The sequence below is a fragment of the Eschscholzia californica genome, unplaced genomic scaffold (genome assembly GCF_041429995.1).
Source record: "Eschscholzia californica isolate CP2 unplaced genomic scaffold, dmEscCali1.0.p SCAF_5, whole genome shotgun sequence".
Classification (NCBI taxonomy): domain Eukaryota; kingdom Viridiplantae; phylum Streptophyta; class Magnoliopsida; order Ranunculales; family Papaveraceae; genus Eschscholzia; species Eschscholzia californica.
In genome coordinates this window covers 16460846-16481542 of record NW_028238472.1, presented here as the reverse complement: position 1 = coordinate 16481542, position 20697 = coordinate 16460846, and the positions used below count along the sequence as shown (strand labels likewise).

At 36.7% G+C, this 20697-nt stretch overlaps 2 protein-coding genes across 2 annotated transcripts; one reads left to right on the top strand and one right to left on the bottom strand.

The window, feature by feature from the left end:
* The first annotated feature begins 230 nt into the window (after nt 1-230).
* On the top strand, nt 231-4095 carry LOC147537472 (binding partner of ACD11 1-like). The gene is made up of 5 exons (XM_086643411.1): nt 231-476; nt 1651-1754; nt 1860-1935; nt 3111-3194; nt 3282-4095. Exons 1-5 carry the CDS (start codon nt 471-473, stop codon nt 3876-3878), a joined length of 867 nt encoding a protein of 288 aa, XP_086499537.1. The 5' UTR covers nt 231-470; the 3' UTR covers nt 3879-4095.
* Nucleotides 4096-5501: 1406 nt separating this feature from the next.
* Nucleotides 5502-20481, bottom strand: NAD-ME1 (NAD-dependent malic enzyme 1). Its single transcript, XM_086643409.1, has 19 exons — nt 19776-20481; nt 19598-19694; nt 18147-18265; nt 17818-17985; nt 16566-16694; nt 15686-15746; nt 15322-15425; nt 15150-15233; nt 14443-14549; nt 13789-13900; nt 13422-13535; nt 12739-12804; nt 8563-8635; nt 8398-8484; nt 7413-7467; nt 7256-7327; nt 7091-7153; nt 6887-7001; nt 5502-5902 (listed from the first exon to the last, which is right to left on the bottom strand). Exons 1-19 carry the CDS (start codon nt 19965-19967, stop codon nt 5828-5830), a joined length of 1893 nt encoding a protein of 630 aa, XP_086499535.1. The 5' UTR covers nt 19968-20481; the 3' UTR covers nt 5502-5827.
* Between the last annotated feature and the right edge of the window lie 216 nt (nt 20482-20697).

Here is a 20697-nt window from a genome sequence, read left to right as displayed (position 1 = left end):
TGCATAATAAAAGTGTCGATGTCGGAGACACGAGTTATACCTAGTTAATATATAATTAAGTATTATATGTTATAATGAAACCACCTATTGACCATGAAGTATTATATTGGTGACGCCTATATTAAAAAAAAAAAAAAAAAAAGTATGGCGCCTATAAAATTTCCGAAATGGTGACGTGAGGTCCATGATGAACGTCAGTAACACGCACGACGAAACCGCGTACAAGTATTAATTTAATTTAATTAATTATTAATCTCGTACCCTTCTCGTCACACACCATCACCACCACATCCCGTTGCCCGCGCTCAGAGTTCTTCTTCTTCTTCATCTCTCTAATTTTTCAACACAGAAGACCCCACCCCGATTCTGATTTCTACCACCACCACCGAAATACACGAATCCACTCGATCTTCCTACTTTTTGTTCTAATCACGCAAAAAGATCTTTCAGCAACACAAAAGGGATTTCAAATGCCGGTTAGTTTCTGATTTTTTATATATTTCTCTTTTTTTATTTTTTGTTCCATTCAATTTTCTATATAGGGTTTAGAAACTTGGGTTTTAATTTATTTATTGATTACAGTAATTACTTATCCTTTTTTTGGTATCTTGTTTGATTGGATTGAATCTATAGGATTACAATGAATCGGATGATTCTAGATTTAGCCAAATGTATTATGCATTGGCGTTTCTATCTCTCAAAATACATCTTTATGCAAGAAGATTATTTATTGTCCAAGAACATCAAGAAATTCATGATGCTTGCTTGAGACCTTCTAATTATATTATCAGATTTCTCATGTGCCCAGTCTTTAAATGAATTTCAGATACCCTTTCAGACATTTATTTGTGCTGGCAGCCGAAAAACAGGAAAAGCAGACACTTTAACCTTTGAACTTTCATACATTCTGCTGACAAATGAGTTTTTGAATTGTCAGTGTGCCTCGAACCTTTGACCTATAAAGTGGAAGACTAAATTTCTTACGACTCACTCCAACCAAGGGTTGTTGACGAAACATTTTGGTTTTATTCTTTATATATATATTTCGATATTAATAACAAAACATTTCGATGAAAAGTATGCTTTAATCTGAATTTGGAGGAGAAAAGAGTAAGAGAAGTTGAGAATGTTTTGGTTTGAAGTAAAAGTTTCAGAAAAACAACAAATAAAGTTGGAAACTACGAGTAAATAATGGAACTCTGAAATATACCCAGCTTAAACATAACTCCAATACATTTATGGAGCGACTTGACAACTTTGTAGTTAGGTAAGGGACTTATTTCCGTCTTGACTGAAGTTGAGCTGACTTCAGTGGATTACCCATTCATTTCTGGCATAGTACTCTGGCGATACCTCTTGATGTGTTATTTTTTGTGTATTCTTGGTTCCCCTTTAAACAAAATAACATTTATGACTTTGCGTATTACAAAATGACTTCCTGTATTCAGACATACGCTTGAGTTTTGGTACACAAGATGATGTTTCCATAGAGGATGATCCATTTCCAATGAGGATTTTTTTCTTCTTAAGTAGATCGTCTTCATAATAAAACAAGATGATGTTTCCATCATCTGCATAATTTCTTTTACATATCTGCAAATTTTGTAATTATCACCACCCTATGTTAATTACCACAATTATTTTTTCCAGACAAAAACAGTGGAAGTCAGCAATATCTCCTTACGTGCAACTGAGCAAGACATTAAGGAGTTCTTTTCTTTCTCTGGTGACATTGAATATGTTGAAATGCTAAGGTCAGTTTTGAAAACGGTTACGGACCTCATTATTTATTTTTTCTTCTTCTGCTTACTCTGTGTTTCAGTTCTATGTTCACCAAAGCTTTTTCTCTCATCTTACAGGGAGGATGAGCCATCTCAAGTTGCTTATGTTACCTTTAAAGATGTACAGGGAGCAGAGACTGCTCTTCTTCTTTCAGTATGTTCGCTATTTCTTCTCTAATTTTGTTATGACATTCGTTATTTCTAACTTTCTCAGTGTAGTCACAATTTCTCGTCTTTCGTGAATGCCTGTAAACATTTTTCTTTTGTAAATTGTACTAAATGTATTTCTTATTGGAAGATATGCATTTCTAGGCATCCTATTCCTAACTAGACATATCTGTGACCATATTCTCCTCCTGTTGTAGGACTCTTAAATCAAACACCCAATTACCCTTTATGAATAAAAAGTATGTTCACCTGTGATGGTGTTTTGCTACAATTCTCATTGTCCTCATTTGGCTGATTCCTTGGTCAAAATTTAATCTACATGATTCTTACACATCAGATATTTTTAACGTTTGGAAGAGATTTGGAAGTTATATTTGACAGTAATTGTTACATTATATTGGAGCATGGAGGTGTTTGTATGAGGTAGAGAATATAGGAATTCGTAATAAATCCTTCTAGATTTCGTCTTGTTTTTACTATGTGAACTGCCTAACTGCAAATGAGAATTTCGAGTGTCAAGTGCCTAGAGTTTATGCCTAGACACGTACTCTCTTTTGCTTTCAGAGGTTCATCGAATCAATATTTTTCCAGCAGCCCATTTATTAGTTATGTATTGTAGAACAAGTGCAAGTGTTACCTATCTCGGAAGTTGTCTCTAAATGAATGGAGTCGAACACCCAGAATGCCAAGTTTGTAAAGTTATATTGTTGTAAGCCTCCATATAATAGTCGAACTTATTCACTCCGCAAGGTTTAGTTGTTGCGCCTAAATGATTGAGGAGTTTCATGTATATGTTGTTTCAGAGATAATTGTTATCTTTGTCCTTCAGTTGTATTTTCTCTTGTTTTCTGCCGTTGGTCCTATGTTGTCAAAAACCCCTTTGCTGCTCCACCATGTCTCTATTAATATTCTTCACAGTTCACACCACTTTGTTATAGTTTAGCACCTTTCCAGATGACCAGTTTGCAAGTAACTATTTTATTCTTTATATTGACCACAATGACCACTTTGCTCTTGAAACATTCGTAATGAACTCATTGTTGAAGTCTCTGTATGCTTTGTTTGCTAAATGAAAATAGAGATATTGGTTAACGGTTTTCTCTTTCTGCAACGTTTTTGTCCACCTGGTTATTCCCGTTCTTACAATATGCTATTTTACAGGGAGCAAGGGTGGTTGATCTTACCATCACCATAACCCCGGCTCTGGATTACCAGCTTCCACCATCTGCTGTACCTCCGCCTGAGGTAAGCTTACATACTGGTTATTTCAGTCTTCTTTACGTATGATAGCGAAAGCTAAAATAATTGTTTATCATTGTCCGATCTTGTTAGGAAAATAAAATTGGTGCTGCTGAATCTGTGGTTAAAAAAGCAGAAGATGTTGTAAGCAGTATGATAGCCAAGGGATTCATCCTAGGCAAAGGTGCTCTTAACAAAGCAAAGGAATTCGACGACAAACACCAATTCACAACGACTGCAACTTCTAAAGTTGTCGATCTCGACAAAAAGGTTGGACTAAGCGACAAGATAAGTATGACTACAACAGTAGTGAATGACAAAGTTAAGGAAATGGAGGAAAAGTATCAGGCTTATGAGAAAACCAAAATTGCCTTTTCTGCTGCGGAGCAAACAGTGTGTAATGCAGGTTCTGCTATAATGAAAAACCAGTTCGTCTCGACAGGGACTTCATGGGTAACTGGTGCTTTTACTAAAGTTGCTAATGCAGCCGGTGGAATAGGGCAAATGGCAAGAGAGAAAGCCGGTAGAGCAGAGGATGAGCAGAGAAGAACAATGGTGGAAGACTTTGCTAAGGTTCATCTTTCTGAGAGTCCTCGAGATGGACATTTTTCTGAGAGCCCCAAAAGTGAAGGAAAAGATGAGACTCCTTCTTCGAAGACCAACCCACCTGCTGAAGGTTTGATTCTTTGATTGCCTAATCATTGTTGTTGTGGAAGAGCTATTTTTACTCAGTTCTGGATTATAAAGTCTGTTATTTTGAGGAAGTTGGGTAAATTTTGAATTAGGGTTTTTAAGTGTTGGTTTTATTGGCGGATATAAATCAGAGATGTTTGTTTGTTCTAATATGAATAAGTTGTTGGATATCTCTAAGGATTTGTTGAATACACATGCTGATGCTTTTTCCCTCTATGGGCCAATGCTGCTTGAATAATTGAAATCAATAATGATGTTTTTTAAAACGATCGTTTTGATATTTATAAAGGTGGTGTAAAAACTATTTATCACTCCTTCTGAACCATTTTGTTAGACTTTTGGGGAATTTAATTTATTGAGGGGAATTTATTTACGGTTGACACTTAAAAATATTCTGTTAAAGACGGACGTGTTAGAAAAACGAGACAATTTTTTTGTGTCAAAATTTCAAAGAGAAGGATTTTGTCAAATTTTGCGAGATACAAAATTTTAAAGAGAATCGTGAGTTTTGTCAAATTACCCGAGGCAACAAAATTTCTTTTTCTTACTCATCTTTCGCTACCTCTTTGCACCTCTCTTCTCTCGATCTCTGTCTTCTCTTCTAGAGTTTTCTCTATCTGGAGTCTTGCCTAAGATATTCGTAGGACTATCTCTTGAGGTTTATAGAGATCTCATTATTGTTCTAAGTTAGAATTATTGCTACATAAAAGAGGAGTTCGGCTTACTTGAAGTTTTAGCTAACTAATTGGTGGTGATTGTGGTTCCAAATCATGCCTGAAGTAAACGAGTACAACTGGAGCTGTCAGACCTTTAATTAAAGGATGTTGCAGGTTCTTATTCTAAGGAGTGATTTGATCCTCTCAAGGAAGCGCATACCTTATGCGCCGAAGTTTCTAGAAAGAGAGAGTGAGTGAAACATCTGAAATTAAGCCGAACCCCGAAAATTTTTGTCTATCCTCTTAAGGAGCTGGTGAGGTGGAGAGAGAGAAGATGAGGTGGAGAGAGAGAGGTGAGGTGGAGAGAGAGTGAGGTGAGGTGGAGGTTTTTTTATTTTTATCTTTATTTCCCTCTAACAACTTACAAAATAAAATTGTCAAACAAAATTAACCAATTTTTGACAAAGTCTTCACACCCCGGAAACTATTTTGCTTTCCCCAAAGCGCTGACCTTGTTAAATACACCCGTACGGAACTAATTCGAACCTTTTGTCAGTATTGAACTAGAAAAATATTATTGGAATTGGCATCATACCACAAACGAACGAATGTTATGTAAGAAAAAGGAGTCCCACCCAAACAAAATGGTAGGAAATAATTAATTACATAAACTTCAATAACAAACAATATTTTACTATTTGATTTGGTCAAAAGAAAGAGATCATTTTTGTCTATAGACGTTTAGATAGACAACCCCAACGAAAAGAAAACACACGCCCACCCATCCCCGAGTCTAGAACTCCTCTCAGATGGTATCCTTTTCCGTTTGAGAATACGAATAATGATGTACTCCTGCTTGCGAAACACTTACAAAGTAAAATTTGTGGTAATTGCACTCCGTTCCCTTAAGGTAGGAACATAAAAGAAGCCGATAAACTACAACCGCAATACAATGTACCAAATCTCAGCACAAAAAAACCTTGATTATTATTATTAAACTTAAGAGATTTTCAATCAACATAGATGAGAATAAAAAACCTAATTCAGTAATAATTGGTTGATTAGGTACAAATAGTCAGACAGTACAGTAGGTCATACACACACTACTAGAAGAATAACAAGTTTTGCTACGTAGTGCTATAGATCAGATGGTTCAGCAAGTTTTGCTACAGTAGGTTAAGACACCAAGTCGAAGATGAAACTACGATGGAATGATTAACTCTTGCTTTACAGACACCTGAAAATTACCATAGGTGGAAGAATAACCCTTTTATCCCCCTGCAAATAAGTTCAATCCTGTCTGTAGACCATAGTTGGATATTCAGGATTCCACATGTTGTTCTTCACATAAGTTACAATTTCTTCCTGCAGTATGTATACACCACCAACCAACAAAAAGATCAGCTCATACCGACGAAGTTGATAAAATAGCCGATGGAATTATAAGTTAGACCGTAAACCCCAGACTTATGAAGTTGCCCTGTCTCAGATGGTCCCTATATGCTGTTATGAGTAAATAGTTGAAATACGTTATGTGACTCTAGGTTGCTTAAGATTCCATTTGAGATTAAGAATGAGAAAATCGGCTGCCCTAGCCTTCAGTCATGCAAACTCTAATTTGCGAGAGGCGGCATCATTTTTCTAACAAAAGTCACAGGTTCTGAACGTCTGATAGAAATGAATGGGGAAAAAAATTAGATCTTGCTCTTGCTAACCTCAAATAGCTAGGATGTCATTTGATGATAATGCAGTTTCAGTTGATATTATAGTTACTCCGGAATACAAGGGATAATGGTCACGGAATGAGTTCATAAAGATCCATTCTTGGTTTCATTACATAGCTTATTATGTTCCATTATTTATACATAATTAGATTTTGAGAGCTTTTGGTTTGTTCAAGGAAGCGTTATAAATAGAGGTAGTTGGAAAAGGAAGAACCATTGTTATCAGAAAAAGATAGTTGATGGAAGCAAATATATGACGTGAGGTCACTGACGGAGTCATTCCAAAATTCTACGTGTGATACCATTAACACGTTTTGGATAGTAATTTGAACTTTAATCCGTGTTCTATTTTATCTTGTGGTGTATAGGTTTTGAATGGAACTACGAATATTAGGTCCTATATTGTATCTATCTATGTTTTGATCTTATGCCTCCACATCATATAGTTACATCAAAGCGTCAAGTTTGGTCGAGTAGAATCTCTTATAGGTGAGACCTTGTGAATGATGAGGACCTACAAATTCTAGTCACAGGTCATGCCTCCCCATTATAAGATAAACTGCAGGCAATCATATATATATATATGCTATTTCTTTATCTCGTTTCTCGAAGGAAAGATATATACCTGATTTAGTTTTTTTAGTTCTCGAGCATCCATGTCACGGTATCCCTCTGCTAAATCTTCTTCAATAGCTTCTTTAACAACAGCTGCTGCTACCTCCTTTGTTATGTCACGGATACTGCATACATATTTAATAAATCAAGCCAAAATACTTGAGGCATAAAGCATATGACATTAATAAGCTGAAATCGGGTTCCCTTAATCTACCTTGAAATTGAAGGATATATTATCCCTTTGAGAACCTCTTCCTCTGTCATATATGCTGCCAAACTGCAGTTTCAAGAGGATGAGAAAATGTGGAAAAACAAAATTATCAAAAGAGAGTTCTCGGTCGAGCATCAATTAAGGCAGACACAGTTTCTTGAGAGTTACCATTCAGCTGCAGCCTGTAACATTCCGTCGGAGATGATTCGAGAACCAGATAACAGTGTACCAAGCCCTATCCTGCATTATGGATAGGTTATATCCCGGAAACTTATGCATAACGAGTTGATCGGATCAAAGTCGAAGAGAGCAAATATGAACTGACCCTGGGAAGAGATACATGTTGTTTCCCTGGTTGCAGTGCCCAATTTGACCATTTCCTAAAATGTTAATGATTGCGATGATTAGCTAAAAGGGGAAACAACAAAAATAACATGTTTTTAGATAGTAATGATATGCGAGGAATTAAATTTCGAAATATTTCTGTCGAAATGACCGAAATTTAACTAAGTTGATATATGTGCAATTTCTTCATCAACAACCAAGGATAGCAATGGTGCTATCGAAAATCAGTCTCGGATATCATAGATCAATCCCAGTCAAGAGAGCCAAGAAAGATCTTTGGAATCTAATTCCTTCCGCTATTTGTTGGTCAATATGGAAGGCATGGAATGATGGTATTTTCAAGGACTCCTATGCTTGCCTCAACTTAGAAGTGGAAGACATCCTTGGACTGCTTTTCCATTGAAGCAGAAGTATAGGCTGGGCAAAAAGATTTTTCATACTTCGACTTCATTTCGAATTGGGATGGTGTAATAAATAGAATGTAATTATTGTAAACCATCCCATTTCCTTTCCTCTTTCCTTTTCTTCTCCCAGTTGTATTCTTTTTTTTCAATATTAATTCGAACTTTTCTCAAAAAAAAAGCAATTCTTAGTCAAGGAAATAAATTTCGTGCTGAATTTACATTCCTTGATGATATTAAGGCACATTTTTCGTCAAAAGATGAGTGGAAACATTCACACCATTTCATTTGACAAATTTGTTTGGGCTAATTGACAAAATGCTTATATGAAGTTAATAGACAACATTCACAATACGAACACACTATTCAAGCATGACCTGGGTCTTGAACTGTCGTTGCGTGCCAATGTTTATATAGTTCTTATTCAGATGTACGAAAAATTATTTAACTAATAGTGTTCCTGAGATTTTTTTTACGCACATTTGATGGAGAAAACTAATAAACATTAGTAAAAGACAATTTAAGTGCACTTTATTGTTCCATTAGGTTCATAAGATTTCATACCAAGATCAACATCTTTGAAAGGGCTTCCACTTGCAAATATGATATCATTGCCCAGAATGGAAAATGCTTCATCAGGGGTGCATTCAGCTGTAAAGAAAGATTTCTCAATGAGGAGATATTAACTGAAAGAAATCATACTATAAATCTGTTTGCACCCTAAAGTACCATTCTTCGTAGGGTTTGACATGGCAAAGATAGCGGGCCTTGTCGAAGTTGAACCCTTGAGTGCCTCCAAGACCTAAATATATGCAATAAAAAGTTAGCAAACCAAATCCACAAGCTTGTCCTCCTTTTACATTTCACGCTTGTTTACTTGAAAAGCTATTAGAGAGTTGATCGCGATGAAAAGTACAAAACTCAACAATGAAGTCAAAATGTGAAAAGAAAAAACAATAAGGTGAGAAATCAGAGGGGGAGATAGCGTCGGCACCTCAATCCTCGATAATATATTATCCTATAATGGCATTACAGTAAGAAATACACTATAGCGGAATTCCTGGATTCCTGTTTATATCAAGGCCTAAAATCGAATGCTACTTGCTAATAGAATTTGAACTAAAATAGACTTGCTATTTCCTGATAAAATGAAATACTACTCGGTAATATTTCTTTCAATTTCTCTGTCTTAAAACAGTCGACAATTAGTCTATCTCAATGTTTTATAAAAAAAAAATTCTTCATCTTTTTGACCCAGATTTGAATTCCTGGGGTATCATGTACCCAGCTTATTACAGTCATTTTATGTAGCCCTAGGTAGTAACCGTAGTCCGAAGATAATTGGGGGTCCTAACTAGGTTATGGGTAGTTATGTTAGTGTTCCATATACATGTCTAATTTAGTTAGGAAAAAAGATCTCTTTCACAGGGAAAAGTCGACCAAACACATTCTCAATAGAATAGGTTTACTCCACATTTCATTTTTTTAAGTTTGAAGAAGGTAGTGGTGCTTGTCGCGCCGGAACCAGCCCGTTTAAGGGCGGCCCAGACTGGACCCTAGACGGACCAAAGTCTGGGTTAATTTCAGGTCCCGCGCTGGACTTGGTTTTGAGCCCTGCCGGCCAGTCTGGCCCGGATAGGCAGGAAGGGGGTTGGAGCAAAGCCCGCCAGGCTGTTAGGACGGGTCAGCGACCCGGCACGGCCCGTTCCAACCCTCAGATTTTTTGAAGTACCCAGCGGAATGGTCACTTTACTTCTCCCATATATCTCTTCCGTGTATATGCTTTGAAATCTCTATAGCCCTCTTAAAAGAAAACCCTTTATAAGCTTTCACTTCCTTTCAAATTATTTTGATTATGGTATATATATAAGATGAGTAGATTATTAGGTTAAATAGTTCAAGGGTCAAGCAAAAAATTAAACAGGTAACGATCTTTTGATGAATTTCATGTGTTTGTTTCTTCTAAGTCTTATGATATTGTTGTTTTCTCAGTTGGGAATGGCAGAAAACAAGCCAATAATTTGACTTAAATGGGAACCCAAATTGCCTAGTTTCACATCCAAGGTTACCAGATTCGCGTTACGTTCCCGTACGCGGTACAAAAACGGGTACGTGGTACGCCTATTACAGTGTATCCGGTACGTGAAGGGTACGTCCGCGAACCAGATCGCCAGATCTAGCGAACCGATTCTCATGAAGAACAGTGCAGTGAAGCAATAACATACCTTAGATTCGATTTGTTGAAGCCTCCCGATTCTTCCGAAATATTTAGTTTTTGGTAAATTGATCAAGAAAAATATGCAGAATAATGTAAAGAAGAAGAAAAGCTTTGAGAAATAGCAAGAAGCCAAGAACAAAACTATTCTTCTTCCTTCTAGTACTCTGTATTTTTTTCTCCATGTATTAGCTTTTGCATTTTCTTGTTTAGTTTTCTTCAAAGAAAGAGAGAGAGAGTAGTCGAACTGTTGATGCTTATGTGAAGAGGAAAGACTAATTGTAGGCAAGTTTAACTTTAAGGTTTCCTAAATATTTTAATCTTATAAATTGGAACCGTTGGATTTAGATTTTTAGGGTTTAAAAATTAAACAACCATTAGGAGAATATCTCCAATCGATATACTTTAGGGTTTAAAATTTTTACATTAAAGACTTCCAAAAACAAGATATTATTGCATTGGAAATATTTATGTCTATAATTAAGAAATAACTTTGGAATATCTTCTCAAACTAACGAACCGAAATCTTATATTGAGCGAATTATGTACCGAATTAGCGTAACAAAGAGGTACACCCCCACGTACCGGATACACTCTAATAAGCGTACCGCATACCCGTTTTCGTACCGCATACCAAACGTACCGCGAATCTGGTAACCTTACTACATAATTCGTTTAATATAAAATTTCGTTCGTTACTTTAATAAGATATTCCAAAATTATTTCTTAATTATAGACATGAATGTTTCAAAACACATAAAGGATGAAACAACTAATGGCCAGCCTTTCTTATTCGGTTTTTTTCTGTTATAACTTCCCTAATTTTTCTTTGATTTCCAACGCAAGAATATCTTGTTTTTGGGAAGTCTTTAATGTAAAAATTTTGAACCCCTACAGAATATCGATTGGAGATTTTCCTAGTGGTTGTTTACTATTGTAATTTATTAAGAAAAAGTCAAATCCCCTAAAAATCTAAATCCAATGGTCACAATTTATCAAGGTTAAAATATTTAGGAAACCCTAAAGTTAAACTTGCCTACAATTACTCTTTCCTCTTACCATAAGGCAGCAACAGTCCGACTACTCTCTCTCTCTCTTTCTTTGAAGAACACTAAACAAGAAAATGGAAAAACTAATACATGAAAAAAAAATACAGAGTACTAGAAGAAAAAAGAACGGATTTTTTCTGGCTTCTTGCTATTTCTTAAAGTTTTTCTTCTTCTTTATATTACTCTGCATATTTTTTCTTGATCCATTCACCAAGAACTTAATACTTCGGAAGAATCAGGAGGCTTCAACAAATCAAATCTAAGGTATGTCTTTGCTTCACTCTCCTGTTCTTCGTGAAAAGCATTTCGCTAGATCTGGCGATCTGGTAGGCGAAAGTACCCTAAAAGAGTACGCGCGAACCAGATCGCGATTCGCAAGGGGGTGCAACGAATCTGGTAGCCTTGTTCACATCTTCTATAACCAAAAAAACTTCATCTCCGAAGTCAAATTGTGTTTCTTTTTTAACAATGTACTGACCAGCCCGGCCCGATCCGTCCCGTTGGTCTCGGCTCGAAGGCCGAACCGACCCGCTCGGGGTTTAGTAGGTCCAGTCCCAGGCTTGAAAGGGATTATATGTATCAACCGGCCATCCCGACACTATTTCAGCCCAGGCTTGGGTGACCTGGGTCGAAGCCCAGATTGGCCCGTTTTTCCCGCTTCAGCCCGGCCCGCGGCGATAAGCACCACTAAAGAAGGTGAGATTATACATAAATCAAGTAAAATTAAAGCATGGAACAGAAATAAGTAAAATTGCAGTTCAGAGTTATATCTAACACAAATAGATCAGCCTAAGGGTGGGAATCGGACCAGACGGATTGTCCACGGCTAATCTCCCTATCTGGTCGGACGGCTCGGACACCCAAGCCTCCTGACCGTCACAACAATCGGACGGAAACTTCACAAAATTTGTGTGTCCATTGCCCGTCCGAACCCGCCAAAAAGGTCGAGCATTGCAGGTTCCGGACAATGGGGCATTGGGTAAAATATTACCACAACCCAAGCCCGGCCATGTAAAAGTGCGCATAACTAGGCAAGTGCTTTTAGAACTCGGCCCATTCTTACGAGTGTTAGCTAGAGAGGCTTATTTATAAACTCCCCAAACCTCCACCAAATGTTTAGGTTACCGGTGTGGGACTGTTGGGCATCCCAATGACTAGTTTCCTTTGCTCAAGTGCTCAACCTCCCATACGACAGAATGACTTATTTGGCCTACCGGTTCCTTTACTTTTTCATAACTTTATGATCCCACACAGCCACACTACATTACAAACACCCACAATATATTATATAAATAAATATATACACTGACTGGTACACACACACACACACACACACACACACACACATATATATATATGTATACAACTAGTATGTATGCATAGATATAGGCATTGATTGTATAACCGGGTGGTCGGGCGGACAATTAATCGGTCGGACTCGGACGGTCGGGCATCAGGCGTCAGCGGACAAGGCGTTGTGTATGTCCACTAGTTCTAGTCGGTCGGTCGGATAGTATCCGTCTCGGACATCGGGCTTCCACGGACTCAGCCAGCCTCGGATGGGCGTGGCGGATTCGGGGTCGCGGGCTTTCTTCCCAACCCTCAGCCCATTCAAATATCGAATTTTAAGATTTTCTATACCTCTTTTGAGAACAAGCCTCCTACTGCAGATAATCCAAGAAGAACATCTGGCTTTACTTGACGAACCTGAATCAAAATGAGATCAGTTTGTGATGTAAGCACTGACTGGAGTTATAAACAGCAATGACAGATTTCATCTCAATTGAAGTTATCCAATATCCTAAAACATATAGTGACGTACGAAGTAATGCATCAAAAAGAAATAGTGGATTTTTCAACAGGGACAATAATATAAGTTCTTGATGAGCTATTTACGTGTGATTACAACTGATTGTAGAACCCAGATTAATGGAAAAGATAAAACAAATCGTATCTAGATGCTTCCGGTGACTAAAGTCTAAAGAAACTCAATTACTAGTATACTTATGTACGTTACGTAATTAGCAATGGGATAATGGTTCCAATCAGTGAGACACCCACAGGTAAAATTGAGTTTTCTCGTCATTCATTCATGCCCTCTAGATTAATGAATAAAAAAGCTAAATGTTGAACTGTTTGAAACTAGTCATAGGGTAGACATTTCAGAACTACCTTGCTGGCATTTGAAAAGTGCCAGAGTTTTTCTTTATACCTTCTGTCAAAACTCCAAATGAACTTAAATGGAGTCAATGGACAACATGCTGTTTCATGCAATATCTAGAAATTATTAAAATTACTTACTAAAATAAATAACATCAACATACCACTTCTTCTAGGCTCGCCCCTGACCTCAATCCTTGAGGGCCAAGTTCTTTGACCTTTCTGGCAAATGGCACTGCGTCTGGGTCAACGTTGGTACGATCCTCTGTAATAAGGCCCTTCATTTCAATAAGGAAAATCACTCAGCTTATTTACCAAGTCAGTGAAGGCGTAAATCTTCCACTTAAGTTTGAAGTTCCACTCAGTACCATAATTAAAATCAACATAAATACCATTATACCAACTAATGGAATGCAAGATTCTTCTGGAAAAAACTTTGATTTAGTGAGCACTAAATACAGAAGAAATGTATAGGAGAATGTATTATAGTCAAAGCGGCCCAAGTTTAGAAACTAAAAGTTGAATACGCACATGGGCATCAATAACCCAGAACTGACTCCGAGCACTTTCTAAAGCAGCCTCGTTATTTCCCAGCATCCTTGCCATAGTTTTCTTTGCAGCATTGAGAACTCCTATCCCTGCACTGTAAGAGCACAAGGTACCGTGAAGTATGTATACAGTATAGTGTCAAGATCCTTCACTGTTGGTGTTACTGCTAATTACCAAGTAATATGCCAGAACATGAGGTCCACTAGTTATAAAGAAAACTGAAATTTGTATCAAGCAATGGCGAGACCTTTGTATTAAATATCCATATAATTAAAGCTAAACATGCTGCGAAGAAGAAAATATTGTAGGAAACCTAAAGTAGAAAGATCTTAACCAGCCCATTAGTCTGGACTCTGGACTTAGCTAGGATTGAGTTGAAGCAGCAACGTAGTTCTAAGGGTCTCGCCTTTCTTCTCACTTATTGAGTTGCTTAAGTTAACAGGTACTAGCTTAGAGGCATCAAACCCATCTGCTGAAAAAGCCAATTGCCTTTGAACCGAAGGTCGGACTCCTACTTTAATTGCTAGAGTTCTAACTCAACTATGCCTTTACTCAACACATATAGAGAGGCAAAACAAACTTTCGGTAGCTAGAGGCTAGAAGTCTAATTTGAAAACTTTAGAAACAACAACTAACCTTCCAGCGCCAGCAACAACAATTTTTTGCTTTGGAAAGTCTATCATTGGTTTTCCCTGTGCTCGAACAGCTCCCAAAAGACCAGCTATTGCAACTCCTGCAGTTCCCTGTTGTGTATAATTGACAGACAATCAGATGGGTGTTCAAAAACAAGTAACTAACTTTATATTAAGAGAGTGGACTCCAAAAAGCCTACTTGACCAAGCCTTTGGGTACAGTGTTTCTACTTCAGATGAGTTTATGTTATCATAGTTATTACTCTGTTTCCAATTAATTAACATTGCAAATGTAGGACAGTTTCTACTTTTATTCCTTTCGAGTTTTCATAGAATTAGAATTGCTTGAAGAGAGAGGCATTACCTCTATAATAAGGGCTACAACATAATTTCAGTAGGGAAAGTTAGCAAGATATATAATAAAAAGGTAATCGACTTGTACAAAAGAAGGATGAGTTCTTTTTCTGAATCTGCATTTCATACTAGTACTTAGAATCTGCTTTTATTGTTGAAACATTTCTGAAAAGCAAAGACCAAGTTTACTAAAACTGTATCTAAGGTATCAAGCACATGCCGCCACTTCTCATGGCCCAATGCCCATTAAACAGTCTACACAAGACTTTTAATGAACATGGGAGAGACATCTATTATATAATCTACAATCTTGTAATAATACCATATCATATGATACTGGCATAGTGCATTCTTTACCTGAACATCATCGTTAAACATACGGTAAGTATATCTATAACGCTGCAATAACTTGAAAGCCCACTTTGTCTGAAAATCTTCAAACTGCCCATACAGAAACCTTGTTAGTACTTCCTAATTGAATAACAAATTAGCAGCTTAGGATATGAAAAAGAATCATGATAAAGAATACCTGGACAATCACATGCGGCCAGCGTGTAAAAACAGCTTCCATAAATTCATCAACAACCGAAAGGTACTCATCACCATCTAGACGATGTTGTTGCAATCCCAAGTCTATATACAAAAAAGAATTAATACTAGACATAAATCTGCAATTTGGCTAAAGTCAGGCCAACCAAAACACTGCTATGCGGTCCACATCCTGTTGTCATCCATGCATACATCAGGTAACACGTTGGAAGATAACATGATTTTTATATTGCCCAGAAAATAATAAGATGAACCAGGAAAATGCAAACATGAACTTAGCAAACTGAAAACAATAGAAAGAATCAGAAGATGGAACAGAGGCCAAATGATCAAGGAATTCTCACATAAAGGGTCTTTCAGAAGCTTCTCATTATTAGTTCCCACGTCAATCATCACAGGAAGGACCTATTTTAACAGGAAAATATTAAAATAAATTCCAATGCAGACCCTCTAAACAAAGGGCTTACAATGTTTTACTGTTTAAATAAAAATATACAAAACAGAAATATAGATATGAATCATTTCCAGTTCCTTAAGCACCCTCAAATCCAGAAGCAACGATACAACATGATAAGATGGAGAACATCAAACAGATGAAGCCTGGTAGCAATCGAACCTTACGTTTGAGTGAAATGACCTAATTTTCAAGAATCATCAACTAGAATATTTTTCTCATTCCCACAAATCCTTCAACAGAAATCACTAGTGTTCAGTTGTTAATAGTCTAGAATATTTTTCTCGCTCCCACAAATCCTTCAAAAGAAATCACTAGTTTTCAGTTGTTAATAGTTTTGGAGATTGTACAAGATGGCTTATATTTTACTTCCCTATTTTTAACTTTTTTGTTTTTTATAGACATCTCCCTAGTTTTCCTTGTCGATCATGGATACTTCATATTTCCCTCTTTGCATTTTTTATTTTCTACAGATATCTCCTTAAGGATTAAATTGTACCCCTTTACATCTCTCAAGATCAGATGCAATCAGATATGTTGATGCCAGCATCCTTATACCCTCTTTGGAAGAGGAGAACACCCCAAGGTATCAGGGTCTACAGTAATCAATCCCAATTGACAAATTTATTATGTTTAAGAACTGTTGAAGAATTGGTCATGATGCACGGGACTGTAAAACATTTTATCAGTATCGTAATGCTCAACAATCAAGAAGATTCATTTCATCATCCGGAGGGGTGGATATTAAGAAGAAGAAGATGATAGATTACCCTCTGAGGATTAATCCCAGCAGCAGCAACATATAGATCTAGCTTCCCTATTGATATTCCAATACCTTGAACGCCAAGATCTCCAAGCCCCAATATTCTGCTTCCATCTGTCACCACTATCATGTCAACCTATCATATAACATTGTAGTATCAATAACTTTGCATTATATAGTGTAAAGCCAGTTTTCCCCCTTAAATCCCAACTTCTCTTTACAAGATAATATATCATGAACTCCAATTCTTCGATTTTCCGAGGAATTCTACAGTACAATATCAATAAACAACCTTATGTCCTTCCTAGGATATGATATTATGTACAATAGTGTTAAATAGTGTAACTGATTTTCTTTTAATAATTTGATTGAATTAAGAGATAGAAAAGATGCAAATGCAGTATAATAAATTACCAAAAGTCCTCAAGTGAAACAAAATAAGTGGCTTCTTTTTGCACAAAAAGTACTTCGACAAGCATATCTCAAAGCAAGACACCAACGAAAACTTTTCGAGGATGCACTTCCGGTCATACCGGTAATGTCAGGCCCCTTTGTTTTTCACTTATGATGCAAATCATGTTACCAATAATGCCTGCACATCTAATATAACAATAAAACTAATCTCATAATTACATGTAACTTATGTGAGTTGCCAAATTAGATGGGATACTTGTATATATTTCATGATCTATGTTAACTCTAGTCTCTGCAAATATATAGAAGAATGAGTTTCTTTCTGACGGGGATCAGGGGAAGAACTTTCAGTTACTTCTTTGCCTGGCTTAATTAATTCTGAGAACTAAGATAGCATCATAACTCTGAAGGATATTCAGTCAATAAGTGAAATACCCCAATCAATCTGTAAGAAAAAAAATTAACCAGGACATTGTTCTCCCAACGGAAGATTCGCAATGATAAGAAAGACCCGTCTACTTTACTGGTAGTGTTCTAGAGTTGTGCAGTGAAATGCCCGAGCGCCTAAAGAAGTCTGTACTGAAATATTTCTACTAAAGTTGGATTAATAACACTTAACAACAGCCGAATGAAACAAAATTTAGTAAGAATCGAGAAGAGTGATTGTCTTTGCAGAAAAAGATAGTAAAAGTAAACAATACATAAATAATAGAGCTGCATGCGTAAATTAAACAATCAATTTATATGAAAGAGATCTAAAAGTTAACATGGTAAATAACTGGTAGTAGCAGGCGATCTGCTACTGGCATCAGAATAGAGAACCTGCAATTAACAAGAATAAATACCTGCTCGGCTGGCCAATTATAAACCATGGACATCATTTCTCCACGATCCTGTGCACTAAAATACATTCCCCTTGGTCTTCTAAACAGACCACTGTAATTCTGGCAAACTAGCCCAACAGTTGGTGTATAAACTATAGGTGCGTATTCCTTAATATTATCAACTAAAACCTGCAAAAGGACAAGGGGTATTAAAATTGAGTGATGAGTCACCATTTCTCTTGTCTCCGCTGGAATAGAGCACTAATGGCCCCACCAATAAGTTAACAAACCCAAATGTCTTCAACTGAAGAAAATAAAACAAACTCAGTAAACTGGAGTAATGAACATACCTTGTAATACATAGTCTCATTTCTGTCATGCAAACGGTTAAGTATACGCCACTTAGCTAGAGCATATGGGTCAGCTGGTCCATCTCGTGCGTGAACCTCCAGTCTTTTCAAGTCAGCCACTGTAAAAGATATGGAACCATTCACTTTTGTGTTCTTTTTGTAGTACATGATGAATTTGAGAATTGTTATTAACACCAAAAAGGAGATATAATAGAAAGTAAATGTGCAAGATCGTTTTAGAATAAAGTTTCTAATAAGAAATCCAATTTAAATTGCACCACACATTAGAAGAATTAGTCAATTACGGGTGAAACTAGCATCAGGAAGCACGCGTGAAATGAACGTACATTTCATTTTGTTAACCCAATAAGATTCAGTATACTACCTCAAAACTCAGCTGTTAAACTCAGATTCCGCTCGGGATAGGCCAGGGGCCGAGCCTGAGTCAGGGTGCGAGCCAAGTCGAGTCACTAGGCCGAGTCAGGTGTACGTGAAAAAAACACACGTCCAGCTCTTGTTCTTTTTAAACTTACTCTCTCTAGAATCAATTTATCTCTTCATTTTCTTCTCAAAAATTGTAGTTAAAACCCTCTTAACTTTCACTACATATTTTCTAAAAGATCTTTCGGTATTTCCTTATTTCTAAATACTTTGAATATCTAATAACTATTGTTAGTAGTTGCTAAATATTTTAACGAGTAATTAATTACACATTTCCAAGTTTGTACCTGCCTTTTCATATCTCAGGAAGTTAAAAACAGTAACTGGATATCTTAAGCACCAATTAAAATTTTATTTCCTGAATACTCGTTAATTTCCGCATCAAATCAGAGTCTTCCGGGTCAGCCGAGTCACTCGGCTAAAGTGCTAAACCCTAAACTTGGGGACTCGGACGAGCTTGGCTCGAGCTACCCGGAGTCTTGAGTTACTCAGCTGAGTCACTCAACCGAGTTTAACTGACAGATTAGTACAAGATTTGGCTGCATCTTGAAACTTAAACCTCACAATCAGGTACTAATTCATAAACGTTTACATTCAATACAGCATGCGACAAATTTGACCAAGAAAAGCTTGCCCACATTTTCCTTTTCTGGATATAGTAAGATTTGAACCTTCGTCTCTCTAGCGGAGAGTCACCACTCAATCCAGCGGCATCAAGCACTTTCATACTAAAATTTCACTACGATCTTAGTTCATACAATATGGGTTTAAGTGAATGAATTTCATTAGATACGACAATTTTATGCCATCATGACATTATGATAAACACCTCTTGTTCACAACTAAACCAAATCAAGTTAAAATTGGATTAATGAACAAGGCAATTAGTCCTAACCACCATTTTTTAGCCGCTCTAAAAGATAGAAACAATTAAACACCACTGTCTCAAACAACAAACAGAGCAAACTGATCTGACTTCTAAAAATAACAAAAGAAGTAAAAAAACTTACTGAATCGATCGATTTGTTGTTTGGAAGACATAACATTTGGAGGTAAAAGACCACGAAGATCAAGACGATCTCTTTCCGTCATGGAAAAAGCAGTTCCCTGTTGTTTGAATTTAGATTAAATTACACCTAATAATCAAGACATCTAGAGAGAGAGAGAAAGAGAGAGATGAGTTTAGACCTTGTTGAACCAAGGATCATGGAGGATATCAATGCTACGTTTATGGATAATGGATGGACGAGAACCTTCGGTAGTGGTGAAAGATCTTCTGTTATTGATCATCATCGTTGTGGTTGGTGTCATTTGTTTTTGCTTTAATCGTTGTTCCATCTGTGATAGACATCTTAGCTTTGATGATGAGAATTTCCACATCTTTTTTCTCTCCAGAGAAATGGTAGAGAGAGAGAGAAACAAAGTTCTTCTCGGTCTGTTCTGCTTGGCTTTACCGAGCGGATGGATCTCTTCTTCGTCTTTAGAGAGAGAGTGAAGAAAGGGTATATAATTGAAGATTTATGAACACTAATACGCGTATTCAGTAAATCATTTTGCTCTAGGGTCAATCGATCAAGTCAATGCTCCTTTCTTGAGTTTTCTTATGGACGTGGGTGGGAAGATCTCTTTCGATCTGCGGTCATTCCCGGAGAGGGGGTCTAATTTTTGCTAGTCTATAGATTTCTTTTATAAACGTCCGTATTGACTTGAGTATCGGAATGTCTTCACATATACTTCCCCCTCTCTCGAGTTAGAGCATCTCCAATGCAACACTCAACAAAAACTCAAATAATCCAATGTGTTAAGTATGAGTTGAGTGTCTCTTTCCTAGGTTGTACTATTGAGATCCTCAATTCAAAATTCATCTTCAATGCAACACTAAAAAAAACTCAACATTTACTTTAGATTTACTTTTGGTTCTTATTTTAATGTATAAAATGTTGATGTGGACCAATTGAAATACAACAATAAATGTTGGGATACTCAAAAGAAAACTCAACAATTGAGTTTTCTTTTGAGTATCTCAACATTTATTGTTGCCACATCACATTGAGACTCTAGTTGAGTGTTGCATTAGAGAGTGTTTTTTTTTTAAAACTCAAGTAATCCT